This window comes from Podarcis gaigeae (assembly GCF_964106915.1).
Source record: "Podarcis gaigeae genome assembly, chromosome: 4".
In the NCBI taxonomy this organism is placed as follows: Eukaryota; Metazoa; Chordata; class Lepidosauria; order Squamata; family Lacertidae; genus Podarcis; species Podarcis gaigeae.
The window spans coordinates 14429705-14449265 of record NC_139677.1 but is presented as its reverse complement, the minus strand read 5'-3'; the positions used below and the strand labels follow the sequence as shown (position 1 = coordinate 14449265).

General features: G+C 40.3%; 1 protein-coding gene across 4 annotated transcripts in view; it reads right to left on the bottom strand.

The window, feature by feature from the left end:
• The window catches only part of UGGT2 (UDP-glucose glycoprotein glucosyltransferase 2), a 77327-nt gene that overhangs the window by 44502 nt on the left and 13264 nt on the right, over positions 1–19561 (bottom strand). For all 4 annotated transcript variants that reach the window (XR_014563382.1, XR_014563383.1, XM_083735197.1 and 1 more), the window contains 6 exons: positions 19160–19232; positions 15692–15792; positions 10220–10319; positions 8474–8534; positions 2360–2451; positions 1992–2142 (listed from right to left, as the gene is read on the bottom strand). Coding sequence is in view for 2 of the 4 variants with exons in the window: in XM_083735197.1 (XP_083591323.1) it covers positions 1992–2142; positions 2360–2451; positions 8474–8534; positions 10220–10319; positions 15692–15792; positions 19160–19232 (578 nt within the window). In the remaining 2 variants the exon portion in view is untranslated. The remainder of the gene's footprint in view (positions 1–1991; positions 2143–2359; positions 2452–8473; positions 8535–10219; positions 10320–15691; positions 15793–19159; positions 19233–19561) is intronic.

Sequence of the window (19561 nt, the reverse complement as noted above, 5' to 3'; positions counted from 1 at the left end):
TTCAGCCGGGACTCACCGGAACTTAATTCTAGCACCTCTGAGTTGGGTGCCATTGCTGTTATAAGAGAACAAGGGAGGGATTCATGGTAAGTTCTGGCACCTCTTTTTCTAGAAAAATAGCACTGAGAATTGGTACCTACAGTCTGCATTTAACTATTAGTAAGAAAATGTATACACTGGAAATCTCATGACAATCGTTTAGGAAACAGAGAGAGTGAGAGCTGACAAGAAAGTTAATACTGGTCTACTGTACTCTGAATAGATTTAATTGCATGCAAGTTTTTTAAAAATTACACAGTTTAAGGAAACACACGTTAAACATATAAAGGAGAAGAGGGTTTCGTCCCCTTGGGAACTCACCGATATATTATGCAGTAAGCAAGTAATTAAAAATTTCTCCGCTACTACCTGTGTTCATATACTTGTCAATAAAGGGTAATTTAGCATCCTTTGGGGTTCTTCCTTTCAATTTCTTCCTCACTTACAAGGAAATTTATCATTTGATACTGAAGACTGTTTATCCACTGATGTACACTTACAGTTAATAAATGCAGAATTTAATATGGCAACTACACATAGGAAGAAGGTTTTGTTTTTTTGCAGTTGCGCCTGAATCTTACCCAGTGGTTATCAAGTTCACCAGTAGAACTTTGTAAGAAACCTAAATCTTAGCTATTAATAAATCTCTTTCCTTAAAACAAATTCATAAAATATACAAAGCTAATTTTCTTACTTAGGGGTGTGTGTGTGCAGTCTATATATGTATTTCAGTATAGGGTAGTATATAAATAAATAAATAAATAAATAAATAAAAATAATAATAATATTGCTTGGTATAGGACTCATTTTTTATTGAATGTCATTTGCAATATTTGCCTAGACCAGTGGAGTATATGAAAATTTCTGATGATCTTTTAGCTGGGGCAATTAGAATAAGATCCACTATTTGACTATTGATTCAAAACCCTAAAATGTATTTTATATAATTGACATTTTATTTCTATTCTTTGTGTATTGTATTGTTGTTTTATTGTTATGGCCAATGGCTGATGCAAATAAAGATTCATTCATTCTGATGATCTTGGTGGAGCAATTTGGTGATTTTTCTGCCTCTTGCAGTATTTGTAATGCACTGCACAAGATGCTGTATGATTTTAAACTGTATTTCACTGCTTCTTTTAATTATTATATTGTATTTTATTGTATTACGATTTGCATTCCACTGAATTCAAATTGCAAATCAAGGAAGTACAATATACAAAAGAAGCAACAGAAACACAATTAAAAATCAACATGAGTATGCAGAGATGCCAAGTACAACTTGAATGCAGATCACTGGTGGTCCATGGACTACAGTTTGGGGACCCCTGCCTTAAAACAAGAGTGGCCCTTCTGCAAATGGAAGTGCTCATTGTTGTTGTTGCTGCTGCTGCTGCCTGTACTAACCTGTTATGTTATGTTACAAGTTATGCTGCATAAAATGGGCACACACCCATTTTACACACATCATAGAGAGACAGACAATAAACTCAGATATATTTCACTGCTTGCTGAGAGTGGTTTCGACAAGCAACTCAAGGGCTTCATGCAAACGTAGCAAGAAAGCATAATGTAGCAGCACTTAAGAAAATGAATGCAGCCTATCCCGTATCTGTCATTTAAACTAAGCTAGAAAAACAGTTAAAGTCTTAACTATACTTTGTTCACTTCATGAATCAGAATACCTGCTGGACTTTTTAGTGTTAAAGCCTTAAATGCAGTTTTCAAGAGAGGCGACCATGTTATTTAGATGCAGCAAAAAACAACAAAGGGTGAAATTCAACTGAGATTTACTTAGGGCAGACCTGCTAAAATAAATGAACATGAGAAAGCTAGGTTTATTCATTTCAATAGGTCCACTCTTGAATAAAACTTAGATGAGTATCACCCCAAGGGTCTCATGGGACTTTAAAAGTTGTTAGCTAGATAAAGAAATTAATATGGTTACTTACTACTATTGAAGAGTGACGAATGTCTAATGCATAAGCGTCATCATCAGAATGGGCATCTAATCTCATGATTTTACTAAGAACATCTCCTTTAATTCCAAGGGAGTGAAGTCCACGCATTGCTTTCTCTTCTACCTTCAAAGTTTCTAAAAGACTATTTAAAAAAAACCCCACAAATATATGATTTAGTTAAGCAACTCTTTTGTTCTTTCTCTCAATTTAAATTAAACAAAACAATCAGATTGCTATACTTAATATTATTTTTAGGACTGTCAATATAGAGCTAACCACAGCTTAGCTGGTCTATGGATCAAGTCACTGGGCCTTTTCGGTATAGTTAATATAGGAAAGTTGCATAACTAATACTTTACCTAAATGGATCATGAAGATTCAAATCCATACGAAGACCATTTAGAAATAAGCGTGCTTCACCCGGCTGAAGTTCAAGAGCTTCATTCAGATGCTAGAAAGATAGTAAAAAGAAGAAGTCAAGCTTAGTATAATTTAGTCAAGACACTTTAAAAACCCATCTTCAGAATATCCTCATCTTTCAAATCTGAAATCTATGTGAACAAGATGACATTAATTTTGGCTGGATAAAATTTAATCTTCTAATTATTCTTGTAGATAAGGGATTTCTCCTCTTCTACAGAGTAGGCTTGATGCTAACTATTCATGAACATCATTCATCCTTTCTTACATATTCACTGCTCACAGAAAGGAAAAACCAAATAATCTGAAAGACAGGCTTTAACTTAGTTTGACAAGTTATATTTCAGGAAATTAGGCTCAGCATTCGTTGCTGAACACACCAGAGTCTTTGAAGCAAACCAGTTCTTGCTCGCTATACAGGGGAAACTCGAAAAATTAGAATATCGTGGAAAAGTTCGTTTATTTCAGTAATTCAACTTAAAAGGTGAAACTAATATATGAGATAGACTCATGACATGCAAAGCAAGATATGTCAAGCCTTTATTTGCTATAATTGTGATGAATATGGCGTACAGCTGATGAAAACCCCAAATTAACAATCTCAGAAAATTAGAATATTGTGAAAAGGTGCGGTAGCTATTCAATCCATAACCCCTGCAATGGGTTCCTGAGTCTTTAAATGGTCTCTCAGTCTGGTTCAGTAGGAAGCACAATCATGGGAAAGGCTCCTGACCTGACAGTTGTGCAGAAAGCCATCATTGAGACCCTCCATAAGGAGGGAAAGCCTCAAAAGGTAATTGCAGAAGAAGTTGGATGTTCCCAAAGTGCTATACGCCATAAGAAGGTTGGCAGGAGCTGGTACAGACCAACGGGAGCTCACCCCATCACGGGGATTCAAACTGCCAACCTTCCGATCAGCAAACCCAAGAGGCTCAGTGGTTTAGACCAGTGTTTCCCAACCTTTGGTCTCCAGCTGCTGTTGGACTACAATTCCCATCATCCCTGACAATTGGTCTTGCTAGCAAGGGATGATGGGAGTTGTAGTCCAAAAACAGATGGAGACCCAAGGTTGGGAAACACTGGTTTAGACCATATCGCCACCCAGCATGACTGAACTGCTTCTGGAGCAACAGAACACCGTGACGGAAACCAGAGCGCACGGAAACACTGTTTACCTTCCCGCTGCAGCAGTACCTATTTGTCTATTATAATATCGCCACCCAGCAGTGGATTCAATGTGCTGCCTGGCAGTGCCTACACCGGAGCTAGATGCCATTTCTCTATTTTCCCACAATAAAGAACATTTGCATGGTGTACTATGAAGCAGTCTCAGTTAAAGCAACTTTTAAAGAGAAGAAATAGGATACTAAGCACCATTTGATCATGAAAAAGATTATCTGCTACAGTAGGGGTAGGCATTGTGCGCTCCAGATGTCAGATTTTAGCTCCTATTGCCCATGTTGGCTGGGACTGATAGGAGGGGTGGGGTGCACCTCAGACTGGGGTGCAGCTCACAAATATACTGTACTGTTCTAACTTTAATTGGCTTGGCTCTTAGACTGCATGGGCCTCAGCAATTGCCCTGAGCTGATCTAGTTAGTCCAAGTCTAGATGGGCTTGTTTGAGTGTTAATCTTGATGTCTTTAATTGTTTTTTATCTTTTCCTTTTGAAATTTTATTGAATATTCTTGACTTAATATATTACTGTTATAATTGGTTCCATAGAAATGTGTTTAGATAATATATTGCCAGTGTTGAATTTGATTTAAAAATTCTTCATTCCTGCTCTGTTTTGTATGCACACTGATGGCCATGTGAAAACACCCCTTTCTTGGTCCTTTCTCAGTCTGTAAAATGGGAATTACCAAATGGCCTACCCTACAATGTGCACCAAAGGCAAAAAAGATCAGGGACAATCTCTCTCTCTGCCTCTATATACATACAAACAGGGCTGGTCTAATGGAAACATTTTTTCACTGGACCTGGTACAATGGCTGTACACTTATAACATGGAGCATACAATGTTTGTTTTTAGACAGCTAACCTGAGCAAAAACAAAAGGAAGGCTTCCTTAGGTGAGTCTGTAACTTGAAATGTTATTTAGGCTTCAACAACTACATGCTTCCATAACATAGCTACTTATCCTTGAAAGCTATTCTGACTGCATCTAATCACCATATACTTTTCAGTCCTTAATAGGCTTTAGCCTCTTTCCCATATTGCATTTTCTATTCAACTTACATTATCTTAGAGGAGAATCTTTCAGTTCTGCACAGCTTGAAATCATGCCTCTCCTGCTGCTAGACGAATATCCTGTAGCTCAAAAATGTGCATGACAATTTATTCTGCTCTACTACTGATGTCTGAATAGCTGCCAGATTTATAGACAGACAAAAAAGACAAAGAGATTGCTTTCTCGCCACTGCATTTGTGCGCACCCAAAGCATTTTTTCATGCGGTCCTTAGAGATAATAACCTTATGTATGCAGCCAGGTTAAATTTGCACAGATTAACCCCAAATTTCATTATCTATATTCAAAGAACAAACCCACGAGGTCACGGTTTCACCAAAAACCTGATGTCATCTGATACACTCAGAAGTGCTGTCAAACACTAGCTAAAGGCCCCCTGCAATGTTTGGCGGTGAAAACCCCACATTTCAAGGTGCTCCACAAAAAGCCCTTGCAGCCTGACTCGCAGGGTCACAATTTTCCCGAAAACCCAATGTCATCTGATTCACTCGGAAATGGTGCCAGACACCTGCAAATTGGCCCTTGCAACGTTTGGCAGTGCAAACTGCATGTTTCACGGTAGGCCATAAAATGAGCTCTTGGCGCCCTGACCTGCAGGGATCACGGTTTCGCCAAAATGTTGTCTGATTCATGAAATTTTGTTTTATTACTTCTCTTCAAAATTATGTTTGAATTCTCTGATGTACAGAGAACCAACTTACACACACACACACACACACACACACACACACACAAATACCCCATTAGCAATTGTGTAGAACAATTTCTGCAAGCATATTAGACTCCTGTCTACTCAAACATTACTTTGAATGTGACACTTGAGACAGAAAGACTCAAAAGTTCTTCTGTTAGGTAACAGGATTTTCCAAAAGAGAGCAACTGGCATCAAAATGTATTCAGGTCTATTTTAAGAGCTATTTAACTACCAGTACTTGATACCATTTTACACTGCGTTTGTGCAGCTGCTGCAGTCTAATAAAAATGAGTAATCTGCAGTAAGGCAAAAAAAGAGAAAGAGAGAGGGAAAAAAGAGGAAAGAGGAAAACTTAAATAGGAATTCACTAAAAGATGCTTATTAAAAAGATCAAATGGCTCAAATAAAAAAAATAGCTCCAGGGCTTTAAAAGAAGTATTTGTTTTAGATCAGCCACGTAAAAGTGTCAGGAAAGCATGAAAAACACTGTGCTATTTAATAGTGATTTTCATGGGCATGAAGTTCAGTACTGCTTTGAAGCATCTACAAAATGAAATTTATAGCCTGGTGCTAAGCATCTCTATTCAGAAAATAATAAGCCCCACTGAATTCAATGGGACTTACTTCTTCTAACCAAGCTTAGAACTGAAGTCTGGATCAAATATTTCCCTTCTATGAGTGGATTTTGCCTAGTTTTGGTATTTCTGAAAGACTATTCTGAAAACCAGTAATGCCAGCAGTGTAGAAGAGAAACATCTTAGCACAACCCATTCTGAAGCAGTCTCAGTGGAGTGATCAGAAATCCCAAATAAAAAATAAATAGTTGCCAGCAGAACATAGAGCAGTAGCTATGTTAGTTTCTTCCAGAAAACACAAAGAGTTTTGTTGCAGCACCTTCTAGGTTAGCAGATTTATTAAGGCATAATGATGAAGTGGGTTCTAACTCATGAATTTTTTCACCACGATAAATCTATTAGCCGATAAGGTGTCAAAGCCTCCTTGAGAGCTTTCAGACGTAAAAAGCTAAATGCTGAGAAGAAGCAGGCAGGTATCTCGGGCTTGTATTGTCCCTTCTTCCCTTTGACAATCTTTCAGTCAGAGTTTAACAAAATTTGTTCGAATCTGGAAATCTATGGCTTCCCACTAACCCCAGACTGGAATTTTCTAACACTGGGTACATCTTTACTCACACAAGATGCAGGGAGAGCTTCTAAGCTTGGGCAGCTTTAAAAGAAGATTAGACACATTCATGGAAGTTAAGGTTACCAAATGTGATAGCTATGCTATGTCCTGGCTCCTCGGTCAGACACAGAATGCCTCTATATACCACAAAGTGGGAAGAGTGCTGCTGAACTCGGGTCCCATTTGGTGCATTTCCCATATGCATCTGTTTGGCCACTGGGAGAACAGAATGCTGGTGCTCTGAGCCTTTTACCAACAATAAGAGGTCTTACCAAGATTTATTCAATAATTCACAGAGAACGATGAAGGAATGCAGCTGTCCTAAATTGGAATTGCTCCAACTTAGCTCCCCGCCCCTCCCTTCCTAGCAACAGCACTTCCCCTGATGGTGGCCACCGGGGGCTAACTGTCTCTTGAGTCCTTTGCTCTTCCACTTTCAGTGCACGCCAGGTTCTGGGAGAAGGGGGGTCAAAAATGCTCTCCAGTGATAACGTGTCAGCTGGCTGCTCTGTCTCTGTCTCCTCCTTTCTCTTTTCCCAACACCTCCCAACTCTTCTATTCACCTGTCTCTTACCTATGACCTTCCTCAAACCATTGCTGTAATTCAATACAACCTTCCTCTTCTCTGGGAAGTTCAGGACGGAGGGGATGTCTCCACCATTCCTCCTCAGTCCAGTCCCCAACACCCAGCTGGGCTTTTACGTTATTATCAGGATACGGCATGCAAGCCTAAGGCTCATACCTGCACAATCTTGCAGCATGAAACCATAATTTAGCACATGGGTGGGGAACCTGCGGTCCTCCCAGCTGTTGTTGGACGACTGCAGTTCCCATCAACCCTGACCACTGGCAATATTGGCTGGGGCTGATAGAATCCAACAACACCACATGGATTAATTTTTTGCAAGATATGAAATGGTTTCCATGAGGGAGGTAGGGAAGGAAGAAAAGTGCAGACCTAGCAGCAGACAGGTGGATAAAAAGGGTGGGTCTTTCTGACAAGTTTATCAAAATGGATAAGGGACCCTCCAAAAACACTTAGATAATTTTGAGAGCCTGAAGTTGTCTACATGTTATGCACAGAGAAAGGGGGGGGTAAGACCTTGGGGTTGGTCCATAACCTAACTCTGCCTGCATCACTGGTACTGCACCCTTGACATCTACAAGTTCCTCAAATAAAGGGTGGTCAAGGAATTTAATAAATAAATTAAATTCTTTACACCTCTGTGAGTAGCAAATCAAGCATATTTTATATACCGGTAAATCAGGGAAGAGTGGAAAGAGGTGTCAATGACTGTCTGATTCACTATACATATAAGAAAATGAATCCTGAACGAAGCAATTTTCACTAACATGGGGCTGTTTGGAATGGGACAGTAGCTGAAGATTACTGACTTGATCTAGGATGATAGGGGTGAAGCTGAGGAAGGAGGCTTATATTTTAAAACATACTCTGAAGAACACAGATCTCAAATGACCTATGTGTTAAGGGCAAAAGCTCAAAATATAATTCTGCAATATATTAAAATACATTATCGACAGAGCAAATTATACTGGGTGCAGACATTTGGGTACTGAACTGATTTATGTTGAACTCCAGTGGTCAATTAAAGCAGCTTAGTTCAGAGTTAAAGCTCAAGCCCTGAAGGTAACATCTGAACATTAATGGTCTAAGTTTCATCGCTCACTGTAGCTGGAAGTGCTGCTCAGCAAATCAGAACATGCCATGCAATATTTGAGCAGAAGGTGTCATGAGAAGCTAAGGACTGCAACTGATGAGCAATTCCGCATTTAGAAATTCTGCTGCTTACATTTTTAAGTTACATTATAATACGTTTATCTCCCAGCCTTGTATAATATATGCATCTCTCGACACAGTATAATCAACTGCATCATTTTGTATAATAAAAAGAACTGTAACAAACCTGTTGATTTTCCTTTATTTCTTTCCGCATTTGCAGGTTCACTAACACTTTGGTCAGGGATCTGAAAAAGTCAGAGATCATGAACTGTTCTGTGTTTCGGCATTTCCCCCACCTATTCTGAGGGAATAAAGTACTCCATAGGCAAAGTTTTGCATGCAACGATATCGCCTCAACATATCCCCTCTAACACCCAAACACAATGAAACAATTGGTTTAAACTAACCAATTTGTAGTAACTTCTGAACTGGAAACTACAATTAACTTGAGCTATGGTTTCTTAAACTAGGCTTTTTCCCCTGTGGCAGGTAAGGGCATGTTCAAACCAGATGTCCACTCTCAACTTCTTGCTATCTAGCAAGACCTGTAAACTTTTCTTCTAAAGTAAAATGACTATTAAAGATTTTTAGAAAAGACTTTTGATAGACAGTGGTACTTGACTTAAGCATCATTTTCAACGGTTGTTATATGATCAAATACAAATTTTATGCAAGATGTATTCAAACAGGAACAAAGAAAAGTTATTCAAGTTTCTGCCAGACGACAGAAATTACTGCTCGTGTCTAACATCAACCATGCACTCTCATCTCCGCCTTATTCTGTCTAAGGGTTGTCACAATAGTTCAAAAACTACAGCCAGCTGTGCCTTGCAATGTCAAATAAGTATGGGATTGTATTGGGGATTCAAGGCATCGCAGACTGTAACAATAGTGTATTGTTTGATAGAACAGTAGGGAAAGAAATTTGGCTTTTGTAGCAGAGGGAGACCCACAGGGTTGTTGTAAGGGTAAACGAGATAAGAACTGTAAAGCATTTTATCCATGAAAAACGCTATAAAAAGTTCACTTACAATCATGACAATGTCTGCTAATGAAGGAAATCTCGACATGATACCAGTTGTATAAACACTGGAAAGCTAGCTTCGCTGCTCTTATGAGTAATCTCTTGGTATAGAAAGATGACAAAGAACTGCCTATTATTGTGGCATGAATGATCATGGCTATGTTTCTTAATATGACAACTTGCACCCAATGGGCCATTTAAGACTTAGCATTTGGATTTACATACTGGATCCTTCCATCTGTTGAATTCTATTAACTGTTGTTTAGGCTTGTTAAAAACCACTTTCCTGGTCACATGATAAGAATCAACTTCAAGGCAAGATGTGAGGTAGATCCTGATTTTCTTTATTGACACAGACAACTTACATAGATATATGAGAGCAGTCAGGCTAGCAACCTTTGTGGAGTTTATTGGAAGGCTACTCTAGCATACTGAACTTGGACTGGAGAGACCAGGCTCAAATTCTACTCAGTCAAGAAGCTCAACTGAAATCAGTCACTTTCTACCACCTAGGGTTGGTGAATGAATAAAATGAGGGAAAGTCACATCTGCTGCCCTAATAACTTTGGAAGAAGGGTGGGATAAAAATGTAAATAAAGTTTCAAAAGAAACTCTCAAAATCCAGACATTCATTAATATACAGTAGTACCTCGGTTTACGAACTTAATCCATTCTGGAAGTCCTTTCTTAAACCAAAACCATTCTTAAACTGAGGTGTGCTTTCCCTAATGAGGCCTTCCGCCACCAGTGCCCTTCCATTGTTCAGCTTCCGTTCTTAGACCGAGGTAAAGCTCTCAAACCAAGACACTATTTCCGGTTTTGCGGACTACGTAAACCAAATTGTTCTTAAACCGGGCTGTTCTTAAACCGAGGTACCACTGTAATTGGAAATAACATTAGCCTTACCTGGCCTTGACTGGGAAGTTCTGTGCAATGTCCTTCATGACTTTTAATGCATTATAAGCGGGCACAGAGAGAATTCGAGAGGCTGCTTGCAAACTAATGTCTACAAGAAAACAAAGCATTCACTGAAGAACCTCAGGTATGGATTTAAAACATTTGTTAATAGCAAAACCTGTCTGGCTTTAATTAACTTGAAGGTCAATGCTTATCTAACAATCAGCTACAGTTATGTTGGCAGGTAGAATTTTGGGAGAGAAGGGAAGAGAAAATCCTAGGGTCAACTCCCAATTCCTTGACTATGGTCACATGCCTGGAGCATATATATATTGACTAGACAGGGGCATATAAGTAACAACTGTAAATAGAATTATATTCATCATTAGCCAATCAGGTCATTTGCACACACAGTTAGTAAAAGCAACAAGATAAGCAACAAGGTAAATATATATAAAATACATTAATCTATCGTAACATATGATGTTTGTTCTATTTCAACTACTCTTTGACACATCTTATCATCTGAAATGGTGACTTCCACGGCGCTAAAGCCAATTTAACAAATACAGCAATCCTATTTCTATACACATTTTCCACAAAAGCACTCAGAGGCTACTATGATAGTACACAACCATAATTGTTGTTGTTGTTGTTGTCTAGTCGTGTCCAACTCTTCGTGACGTCATGGACCAGAGCACGCCAGGCACTTCTGTCTTCCACTGTCTCCCGCAGTTCGGTCAGACTCATGTTTGTAGCTTCGAGAACACTGTCCAACCATCTCGTCCTCTGTCGCCCCCTTCTCCTTGTGCCCTCCATCTTTCCCAGCATCAGTGTCTTCTCCAGGGAGTCTTCTCTTCTCATGAGGTGGCCAAAGTATTGGAGCCTCAGCTTCACGATCTGTCCTTCCAGTGAGCACTCAGGGCTAATTTCCTTAAGAATGGATGCGTTTGATCTTCTTGCAGTCCATGGGACTCTCAAGAGTCTCCTCCAGCACCATAATTCAAAAGCATCAATTCTTTGGCGATCAGCCTTCTTTATGGTCCAGCTCTCACTTCCATACATCACTAACACAACCATAATACAAGTTATAATTGTCATCATGACCAGAGATAGTAAACAGTCTAAACTATACTACAGATGCAGCTGTAATTAAATAATTTCCTTAGGTGTAAGATGTGGCAGCAGGTTAAGCTTGTTTTGTCTGATGATGTTTCAAAGGCTCTAGTCAGAAAAATATCCAGCTTATGAATGAGCTGCAGGCTTGCACATTCCTTCCCACTTTCATACGCTGCTTCCCTTTCCGACTCCTGTTTAGTGCTGACCCCCAATTTACTTCAGAGCAGCAGTGGTTAGCACTTGTTCTTCCAACCTAACCACAGTTTGCCACGATATTTGAACTGGCAAACTACAGAGAGTGCTGTATGCACATGTCAGGTGTGTACTATGGCAACCTTTGGTAACGTGGCGTCCTGTGCAAGCCCAAAACGTGGCACCCCAAAATGGATCTTCTCAATTATGGATCTTCTCAATTTTGTGCCCCCGTGGCTCAGTGCCCTGTGTGGGGCAACTGCCTGCACCGCCCTAACTCAGACGCGGCACATGTCTTGTTTCCAGTTCTCCAAATGGTTTGTAGGAATGTCTGAACTTAGCCACTGAACTATAGGTAATTTTCAGTTACCGTATTTTTCGCCCTATAGGACGCACCGTCCCATAAGGTGCACCTAGTTTTTTTGGGGGGAAATAAAGGGAAAAAAATTATTCCCCCCCCCAGGCGCAGGGCTGGGGCGGGGGAGGCCCGCCGGAGCTTCCCCTGACCCCAGCCCCCAAACAGGCAGCTCTCTGCAAGCCGTGGGAGCCCAGGGCTGGCTCCCGCCACTTGTGGAGAGGTCCGCGAAGCCTGGACGTGCTGAGCTCAGCGCGCGCAGGCTTCGGCATGCAGGCACCTCTCCGCAAGCAGCGGGAGCGCTCCCCCTGCTTGCGGAGAGGTCCGCGAAGCCTGGACGCGCTGAGCTCAGTGCGCCCAGGCTTCCGCATGCAGGCACCTCTCCGCAAGCAGCGGGAGCGCTCCCCCCGCTTGCGGAGAGGTCCGCGAAGCCTGGACGCGCTGAGCTCAGTGCGCCCAGGCTTCCGCATGCAGGCACCTCTCCGCAAGCGGCGGGAGCGCTCCCCCCGCTTGCGGAGAGGTGCGCGAAGCTTGGACGCGCTGAGCTCAGCTCGCCCAGGCTTCCGCATGCAGGCACCTCTCCGCAAGCAGCGGGAGCGCTCCCCCCGCTTGCGGAGAGGTCCGCGAAGCCTGGAGAGCGAGAGGGGTCTGTGCGCACTGACCCCTCTCGCTCTCCAGGCTTCAGCGAAAGCCTGCATTCGCCCCATAGGACGCACACACATTTCCCCTTCATTTTTTGAGGGGGAAAAGTGCGTCCTATAGGGCGAAAAATACGGTATATACACTCCAATAGTTTTACAGTCATTTTAACATTTCGAAATTCGACTTCCTTCTTCCTCTTTCTGCGGTTCCTTACATTTATATTTATCATTTCCTGCATATACTGAATTAACTTATTTTTTTATTTAACTACTTTAATTATTTACTCTTATGAAACTGCAGGTTATTACAATAATCCTGCCAATGTCCTTATCTGTTTACAATTTATTTGTACATATCCAATACACAATTTCCATTCTTTTATAAAAAGTTTGTAGTTTTGGTGTCTTATTTTTCTGGTAAGTTTTGCCATTTCTGCATAATTCATGAATTTCTGTATTCAGTTCTTTCCTTGGGTCTTCTTCTTCTTTCCATTTTGGGGCCAATAACATTATTGATGCTGCAGTCGCATACATAAATTTTACCACTGAACTGCTTTTACGTCTACTCGCATTTCTGATTGTTCAAACCTCATCTGCATGCATCTGTCAGGACTGCTTGTATGTTTTGTTTTGTTTTGATTTGATTTGATCAGAGCGCAGAAAACCCCTAGAATTCAAGCTTTCTGAAAATTTAAACTTTCCAGAACAAGTTTCATGATAGCCTTGAAGCTGTTCTGCCAGCTGTTGCTGAAACGCAGCATAGGTGCAACACCAAATTTTCAACAGTTGGGAGAGAAGTTTCAGACTCCCATATAATTTCTTGCCACTTGCCATGATTACTAAAAATCAGAATAAATTAGGCAAAATAGTATTGATTATTCAAAAGCAGCAAAAAAGCAAAGGTGCTCAACTTGCATTATTTATACAGGTTACAGAACTCAGCTTATTTTAGCACAGAATTTGGAACACTGGGAAACAGGAATAATAATAACAGTAATAGCTATATTGCCCAGTTTCAAAAGCTTTCATTAAATTTATATTCCATCTATTTTATTTGAACTCCTAGTGGCTATAACAAACAAATCTAATTCAACTAATAAATCATGAGTAGCACAAGGCTATTCTCCTCTCTGCAATGCGGCGAATGTTGGCCTTTAGTAGAGCTACAATCCTATACCCACTTACTTGGGTGTAATCCGCACTAAACTCAATAGGACTTACTTCTGAGTAGACATGCATAATGCTATAAGACCCAGGGAAAGCAATGGAACTTAATTTAGTTACAACTAACTAATTCTCATTAACTTGTTTATTTATTTCCAAAAAGGATATCCTATATGTAACATAATAACATACAAGAAATTGTTACCAATAACACTGAAAGGGGAAAAGGCATCATATTGTGCTACTTTTACAGTATTATGAAAAAAAGCCTAATCTTCCACAAGCTTCATGGTCAATTTCCCTCATCCTCAACATATCATAGATATGACGAAATAGCTTTTAAAGTAGTATTATGGCTTTTATTTTGCAATGATAACACTTCATGGCCTACTCCTGTGCTGCATTAATAGAAACAGTAAAGATAAATTGTACCACAATGATTTCAGCCACACAAGATCCTCCTGCAGGTCATCAGGATAGGAAGATTTAACATCTTTCCCTTCCTTCCGCCTCTCTGAAGAGCTTTATGTGCACTTTGTTCATCTGATGCAGCAGTTTACCAATAAAATCTAAAACTGTTTAGTTAAAAATAGATTCACAGAAGAGAACAATAGATGCTTCTTGGTGTTTCATGCTGTCAATGAAGCCAGGACAAATGTTTTGAGTCTGACCATATATTAATCTCTTGATTTATTTCTGAAAACTTAAGAAAAGCTACAAGGATCCAATCAGAGAACCAAAATGTGCGGCGGTTGCTGAAAGTAGCAGCTGCGTGTCTAGTTCCCCAGCCCCACCAAAGTCGGTTATATGAAGGGAGCCTGAAAAACCCATTGCACGTTGATGCTAGGACATAAATTCTGAAGTACAGAAGTGCATATTGACAGCCTTCCATAGCCACACTCCACTGAGTTAAAAAATTCAGGCAGCTGTCTTGATCTGCTATGACACATGTACACCTCAAAGATTAATAGACATGGCATAATACCCAACTTAATGGGATCTGATGCCGATCCTAGAATACTGGGCTGGCAGAAGGTGGTGCGCCGCTTAACCTGGAATCACTTGCCTGATCAGCCATGAGGCATGGTTACCTGGGAGTAAGTGCTACTAAATTTAGCCGAGTTTGTTTCTAACGGCATAGATTCAGCTTGCTAAAACACACTGAGCTTTAACAAAAGTCCAATGAAATGCTACCTTTAGCTTCTGATCAGCCATGCTCACCATTTTACAAAAAGGTGTTACCATTTAAATTGCCGGCACAAAGCAAGAACGGCAAAGAAAGGAAACAAAAGAGGCCTGCTTCTGTCTATTGCCCACATTCTCCAATTTCCTCAATGGTGATATGTTACAAACAACAGTAAAAATTGAAAGCCTCGCTATCATCTCATTTGCTTGCCAGAGGCAAGAGAACAGAGGCAGGGGTGGCTGGGTGGCTGGGTGAGGAGGGCGATTGTATCTGGTGCTTCAGCAGAGGATGTCATTGTTAAAAAAAAAAATGCCCCAGAGATTAATTCCTCTACATTTCCTGTTCCACTGCACCACTTAGAACTAGGCGTAACATCTAGAATGGTCCCTCAGGTTTTCAGCATGATACTTTCATAACACTAGCAAATTACCATCATCACTGGGAGATCAACACAGCTCACTGAAAATGTATTCCATGAAAATGTAGTTCTGGTAGATACTCCTTCAGCAACATAGCAAAAGCAGCATAATGGATATCTGAATACAAAGGCTAATCTGGAGCCTGTGTGAGCAAGGGATTCACATTTTATTTTATTTTTTTAGCCCGGATGATAAAAGTTATGTGTGCACAGCAGTTATTTCCCAATGTATACCTCTAGAATTTTTCTCTCAGAAGAGCCCCCCCCCCCAAATCCAACAACTCCTTTGCACATACAAGGTTTGTAAACGTTCCATTGATGTCAGTATAACTGGTGCAAATACACTGCCATTCATTCTTCCACTGTGTTACACCAAAAAACAAACAACTAGTATAAAGGTTATTACCTGACAATTCCCAAACCTTCAAAGGCTCTGTATCATCACTACTTTCAATCAGGTATTTCCTCAGCTCTTGAAGATTGTCTTTGAGGTCAGGATAGTTCTGCCTGGATTTTATGAAACATAAACCAAGTCAATACTACACAACACTTGTAGGAGCTTACAATTCGGTTGGCGTAAAGACCAACGATAAACGTTTGGAAATTGTAGTTTTAATGTTTCTCCTAACCCAGAAGGGAGGAACTTGGTAATGCTACTGTCCCGCACAACCAAAGTTTGAAGACAGGGTTCAAAGCAAAGTTTCAATCGTTGATTACCATTAACCATGGTTAGCAACCATAGGAGCCAACTTCAAATAAATGCCGTACCATATAGGCCAAAGTTGTTGAGCTTTTTAACAAAAACTCCAAATAAATGCAGTCATTAGCTACTTTTGGAGAACGTCCGATATAAGCTGCCATGTGCCTGGGTTTTCCAGGACATTTTAACCAATTCTCAAAAATACTACCTGAGAAATTACGGGTGTGTGGAAGCCCGTAAAAGAGCCAAATAATGGCGCTTTTGTAGGTCAACTGACCTTCCAGTTGGCCGCTCCCTTCCATTAGGCATGGGACTTTTAGGCTGCAAATCTCTCTTCCCCTCTCCCAGCCCACAGCTTTACAGTGCAGCAAAGCCACCAGCACACTTGCAGCCCTGCCACATATGGTTGCCAAGGTGGAAGGTGGGGGGCAGAAAGGTCGCTGGGCCAGCCTGGAGCTGGCATAGCATTCATAGGCCTGGTGCTGTCACACAATGACTGTGAAAGAAGAGAAGAAGAGGAAGAGTTTGGATTTGATATCCCGCCTTTCACTCCCCTTCAGGAGTCTCAAAGCGGCTAACAATCTCCTTTCCCTTCCTCCCCCACAACAAACACTCTGTGAGGTGAGTGGGGCTGAGAGACTTCAAAGAAGTGTGACTAGCCCAAGGTCACCCAGCAGCTGCATGTGGAGGAGCGGAGACGCGAACCCGGTTCCCCAGATTACGTGGCTACCGCTCTTAACCACTACACCACACTGGCTCAGGATCCGACAGATATGGGCCAGCTCAGCCCCTCCTCACCCCTGGAACACCCTGTTTCAGAGCGTTGTGCTGGCTACTTATGGCAGGCATTCCAGAGGCACTAACACCTGCCCGTCTGGTGGGTGCAAGAGTGCTGCACCAATGGCAGGAGGCTGGTTTAGCTGGGAGAGCTTGGCTGGTCCCTTCACCCAATTCAGCTCACCCTCCCAAGCCTGGTACAAAGGAATGATCTCCCATGTAGTAGTACCTCCCTTTCTATAGATATTCGGCAGAACTCTTGCATAATTGAAGTTATCTCATTATAATTATATAGTTATACAATTATTTATCATAATATTCAAATCAGATTAAGGAACACTGAAAAACAAAACACCGAGTCAGCTGTAAATCAAATTTTCTCCCCTAAGTTTTATGGTTTAAATACAACAGACAACAGGTTCGCTTATATTTCAAAATTAATAATTCCAGTCCAATGCAGGGCCTTTATGTTAGCCCAACTGAACATTTTCCCCTCAGCTTTTGTCAAGGGCAGATATTCAAACATCCCCAGAAACAATAGACATTGTGGATGTTTTTGGAACGTGCCGGACACAGTAGAACATATTCTTTTCTACTGCCCATTGTACAACCAGCTATGCAAATGCATGCTGAAATATACTCGGAGTCGAGTGTGGATTTCATGCTCTTTATTCAGCTCATAGTAGTAAGGAATGAATGTTTCCCCTAAGTATCTGCTTTATATACATTATTTACACAATGGGCCACACGTGATTGGCTAATTCCGGGATTCTCCTGTAGGCCAATCAGGTTGTGGATTCACTTCCACCTGGAGCTGGATTGGGTGGCTCCTGCAGACCAATCAGACTGCTGCATTCTGAATCCTATTGTTCTAGGACCAATCAGACTACTGCATTTTGGATCCTATCCAATTCAGTACATAACAATAACACCTGCTATCCCCCTTTTGGGGGTAGTCTTCACAGCACAATGAAAATAGGAGATTCTATCTGTTTAATATTAACCTGCAAGTAACTGCAAGGGTGGCTAAGTTTTTATCAATAGTATCTCTCAGAGTGGTGAATGGGACTATTTAGCGGGAAGAAACTTCAATGAAAATCCTTATTACATTTTTTTACATGGCTATTTATTTGTATATATTTTAAAATTTTATACATAGATGTTTTATGATGGCCTATATCTGTAACGCCTAATAAATGTTTGGTGAAGTAAGTAAGATATTAGGCAAACACCAGCAGTAATGGTCTTTAGACATTTGATGAAATCCTTTTTTTGTTTAAGCAGGCTTTATCTAATACGTGACTCAGCCGTTTATTACTCATTGAGGAAATTTATTTCAACGTCTATATTTGATGTGTTCTATTTTTGTATTTATTTAAAGTATTTTTAATCCACTCTACATCCAAAAAGGCTCCTAGGGCAGTTAACAAACGTCAGTGATAGTTGCATAATAAAATATGAAGACATTTTTAGTTTGTGGTTTATTTTCATTACAGTTTATCTTCATAAAGGATAAATATGAGCTTGGAATTAATAGGCTACACCCACAAAAGCCAATAAATGGTGCCTAATTTACTATAAACGTATCATGGCTCAATCAACATAAAGGATGTTGATTGAGCCATGGCCACTGGACCCTGCATCTTAACCATCCATTTCCCCATATTAGGTATTTTAGGTATCACGTTCAACATTTAGCAAAAATGGCAGCCGTTATCATATAAGGAGCTGATTCTTTACGTTAATGCAAAATGTAAGCCACCCAGGCAATTTAGTCAGATGGGCGGCATATAAATGATACAACTACTAATAAAAATGAAAATGAGAATGAGAATGAAAATAGCGTTGTTGTTGCTGTTATGAGTGCAGGTCCTGCTTCCGGAATTGCAGGTTCAAGGTCCCAAGTATTTTATAGGATGTAATGGTCTACATCAGGCATGCCCAACTCCTAAGAGATGCAATCTACTCCCACTATAGCTGGCAGTCATCTGCCCTTTGGATTGACCAAAGCTGTGGAGCTTTTTTGAGAAAGACTTCACCATCCTAACTGAAAATAAAAGAGATGTGCTTATGCAAGTAACCAAGCATAGTGTAAATTATCTGCATATGGTCAAATAACATGCCTTTTTAAAGAGATAAAATATATTTATTTGCACAGCAGGAAAATGTCTATGTGCACCCATTCTTCCACAGAAACCTGATCTCAAAACAATTGCAATATGGTCAAAAGAAACATTTTAACATTTCAAGACATTTGTAACTACCAGTTTAAATTAACTTCATAAAACAGGCAAAATTTCAAAAGATGATTTTGCAACAGATCTTATTCAAGCACTAAAAACACAAGTTTATAAAAGCAAGCATGGCAATATGGAATTATAATTAACATAAACTCACTTTAATGTGTCAAAGAGAAAGCCCTGGACTTCACTTTCCTCATTGGCTCCTTCTGCTGTTACATTATTTGTAGCTAAACAAAACATATGTACAAAAATATGACAATATATTTGCTTTCTAGAACTGATTACAATTACTAGTTTTTTCTATCAAAGAAACTAACTCACTGCCTAAAATGAGAGGAAGAAAGAAATTAAGACAGGTCGTCAAATAGATGAAAAAGGAGGAAGATCAGGTTTGGCATACAGTTAGAAAATAGGAGTTTTCCATTCCATCTACAAAAAAATTACAGATGTACATTTCTGTATTGATTCTCAACGCCTGTGGCTACTTTTGCCATATCCCACAAAATGCAATCACAACCAGCGGTGTGTGTCAGGAAAACAAATACTGGGTGAATTA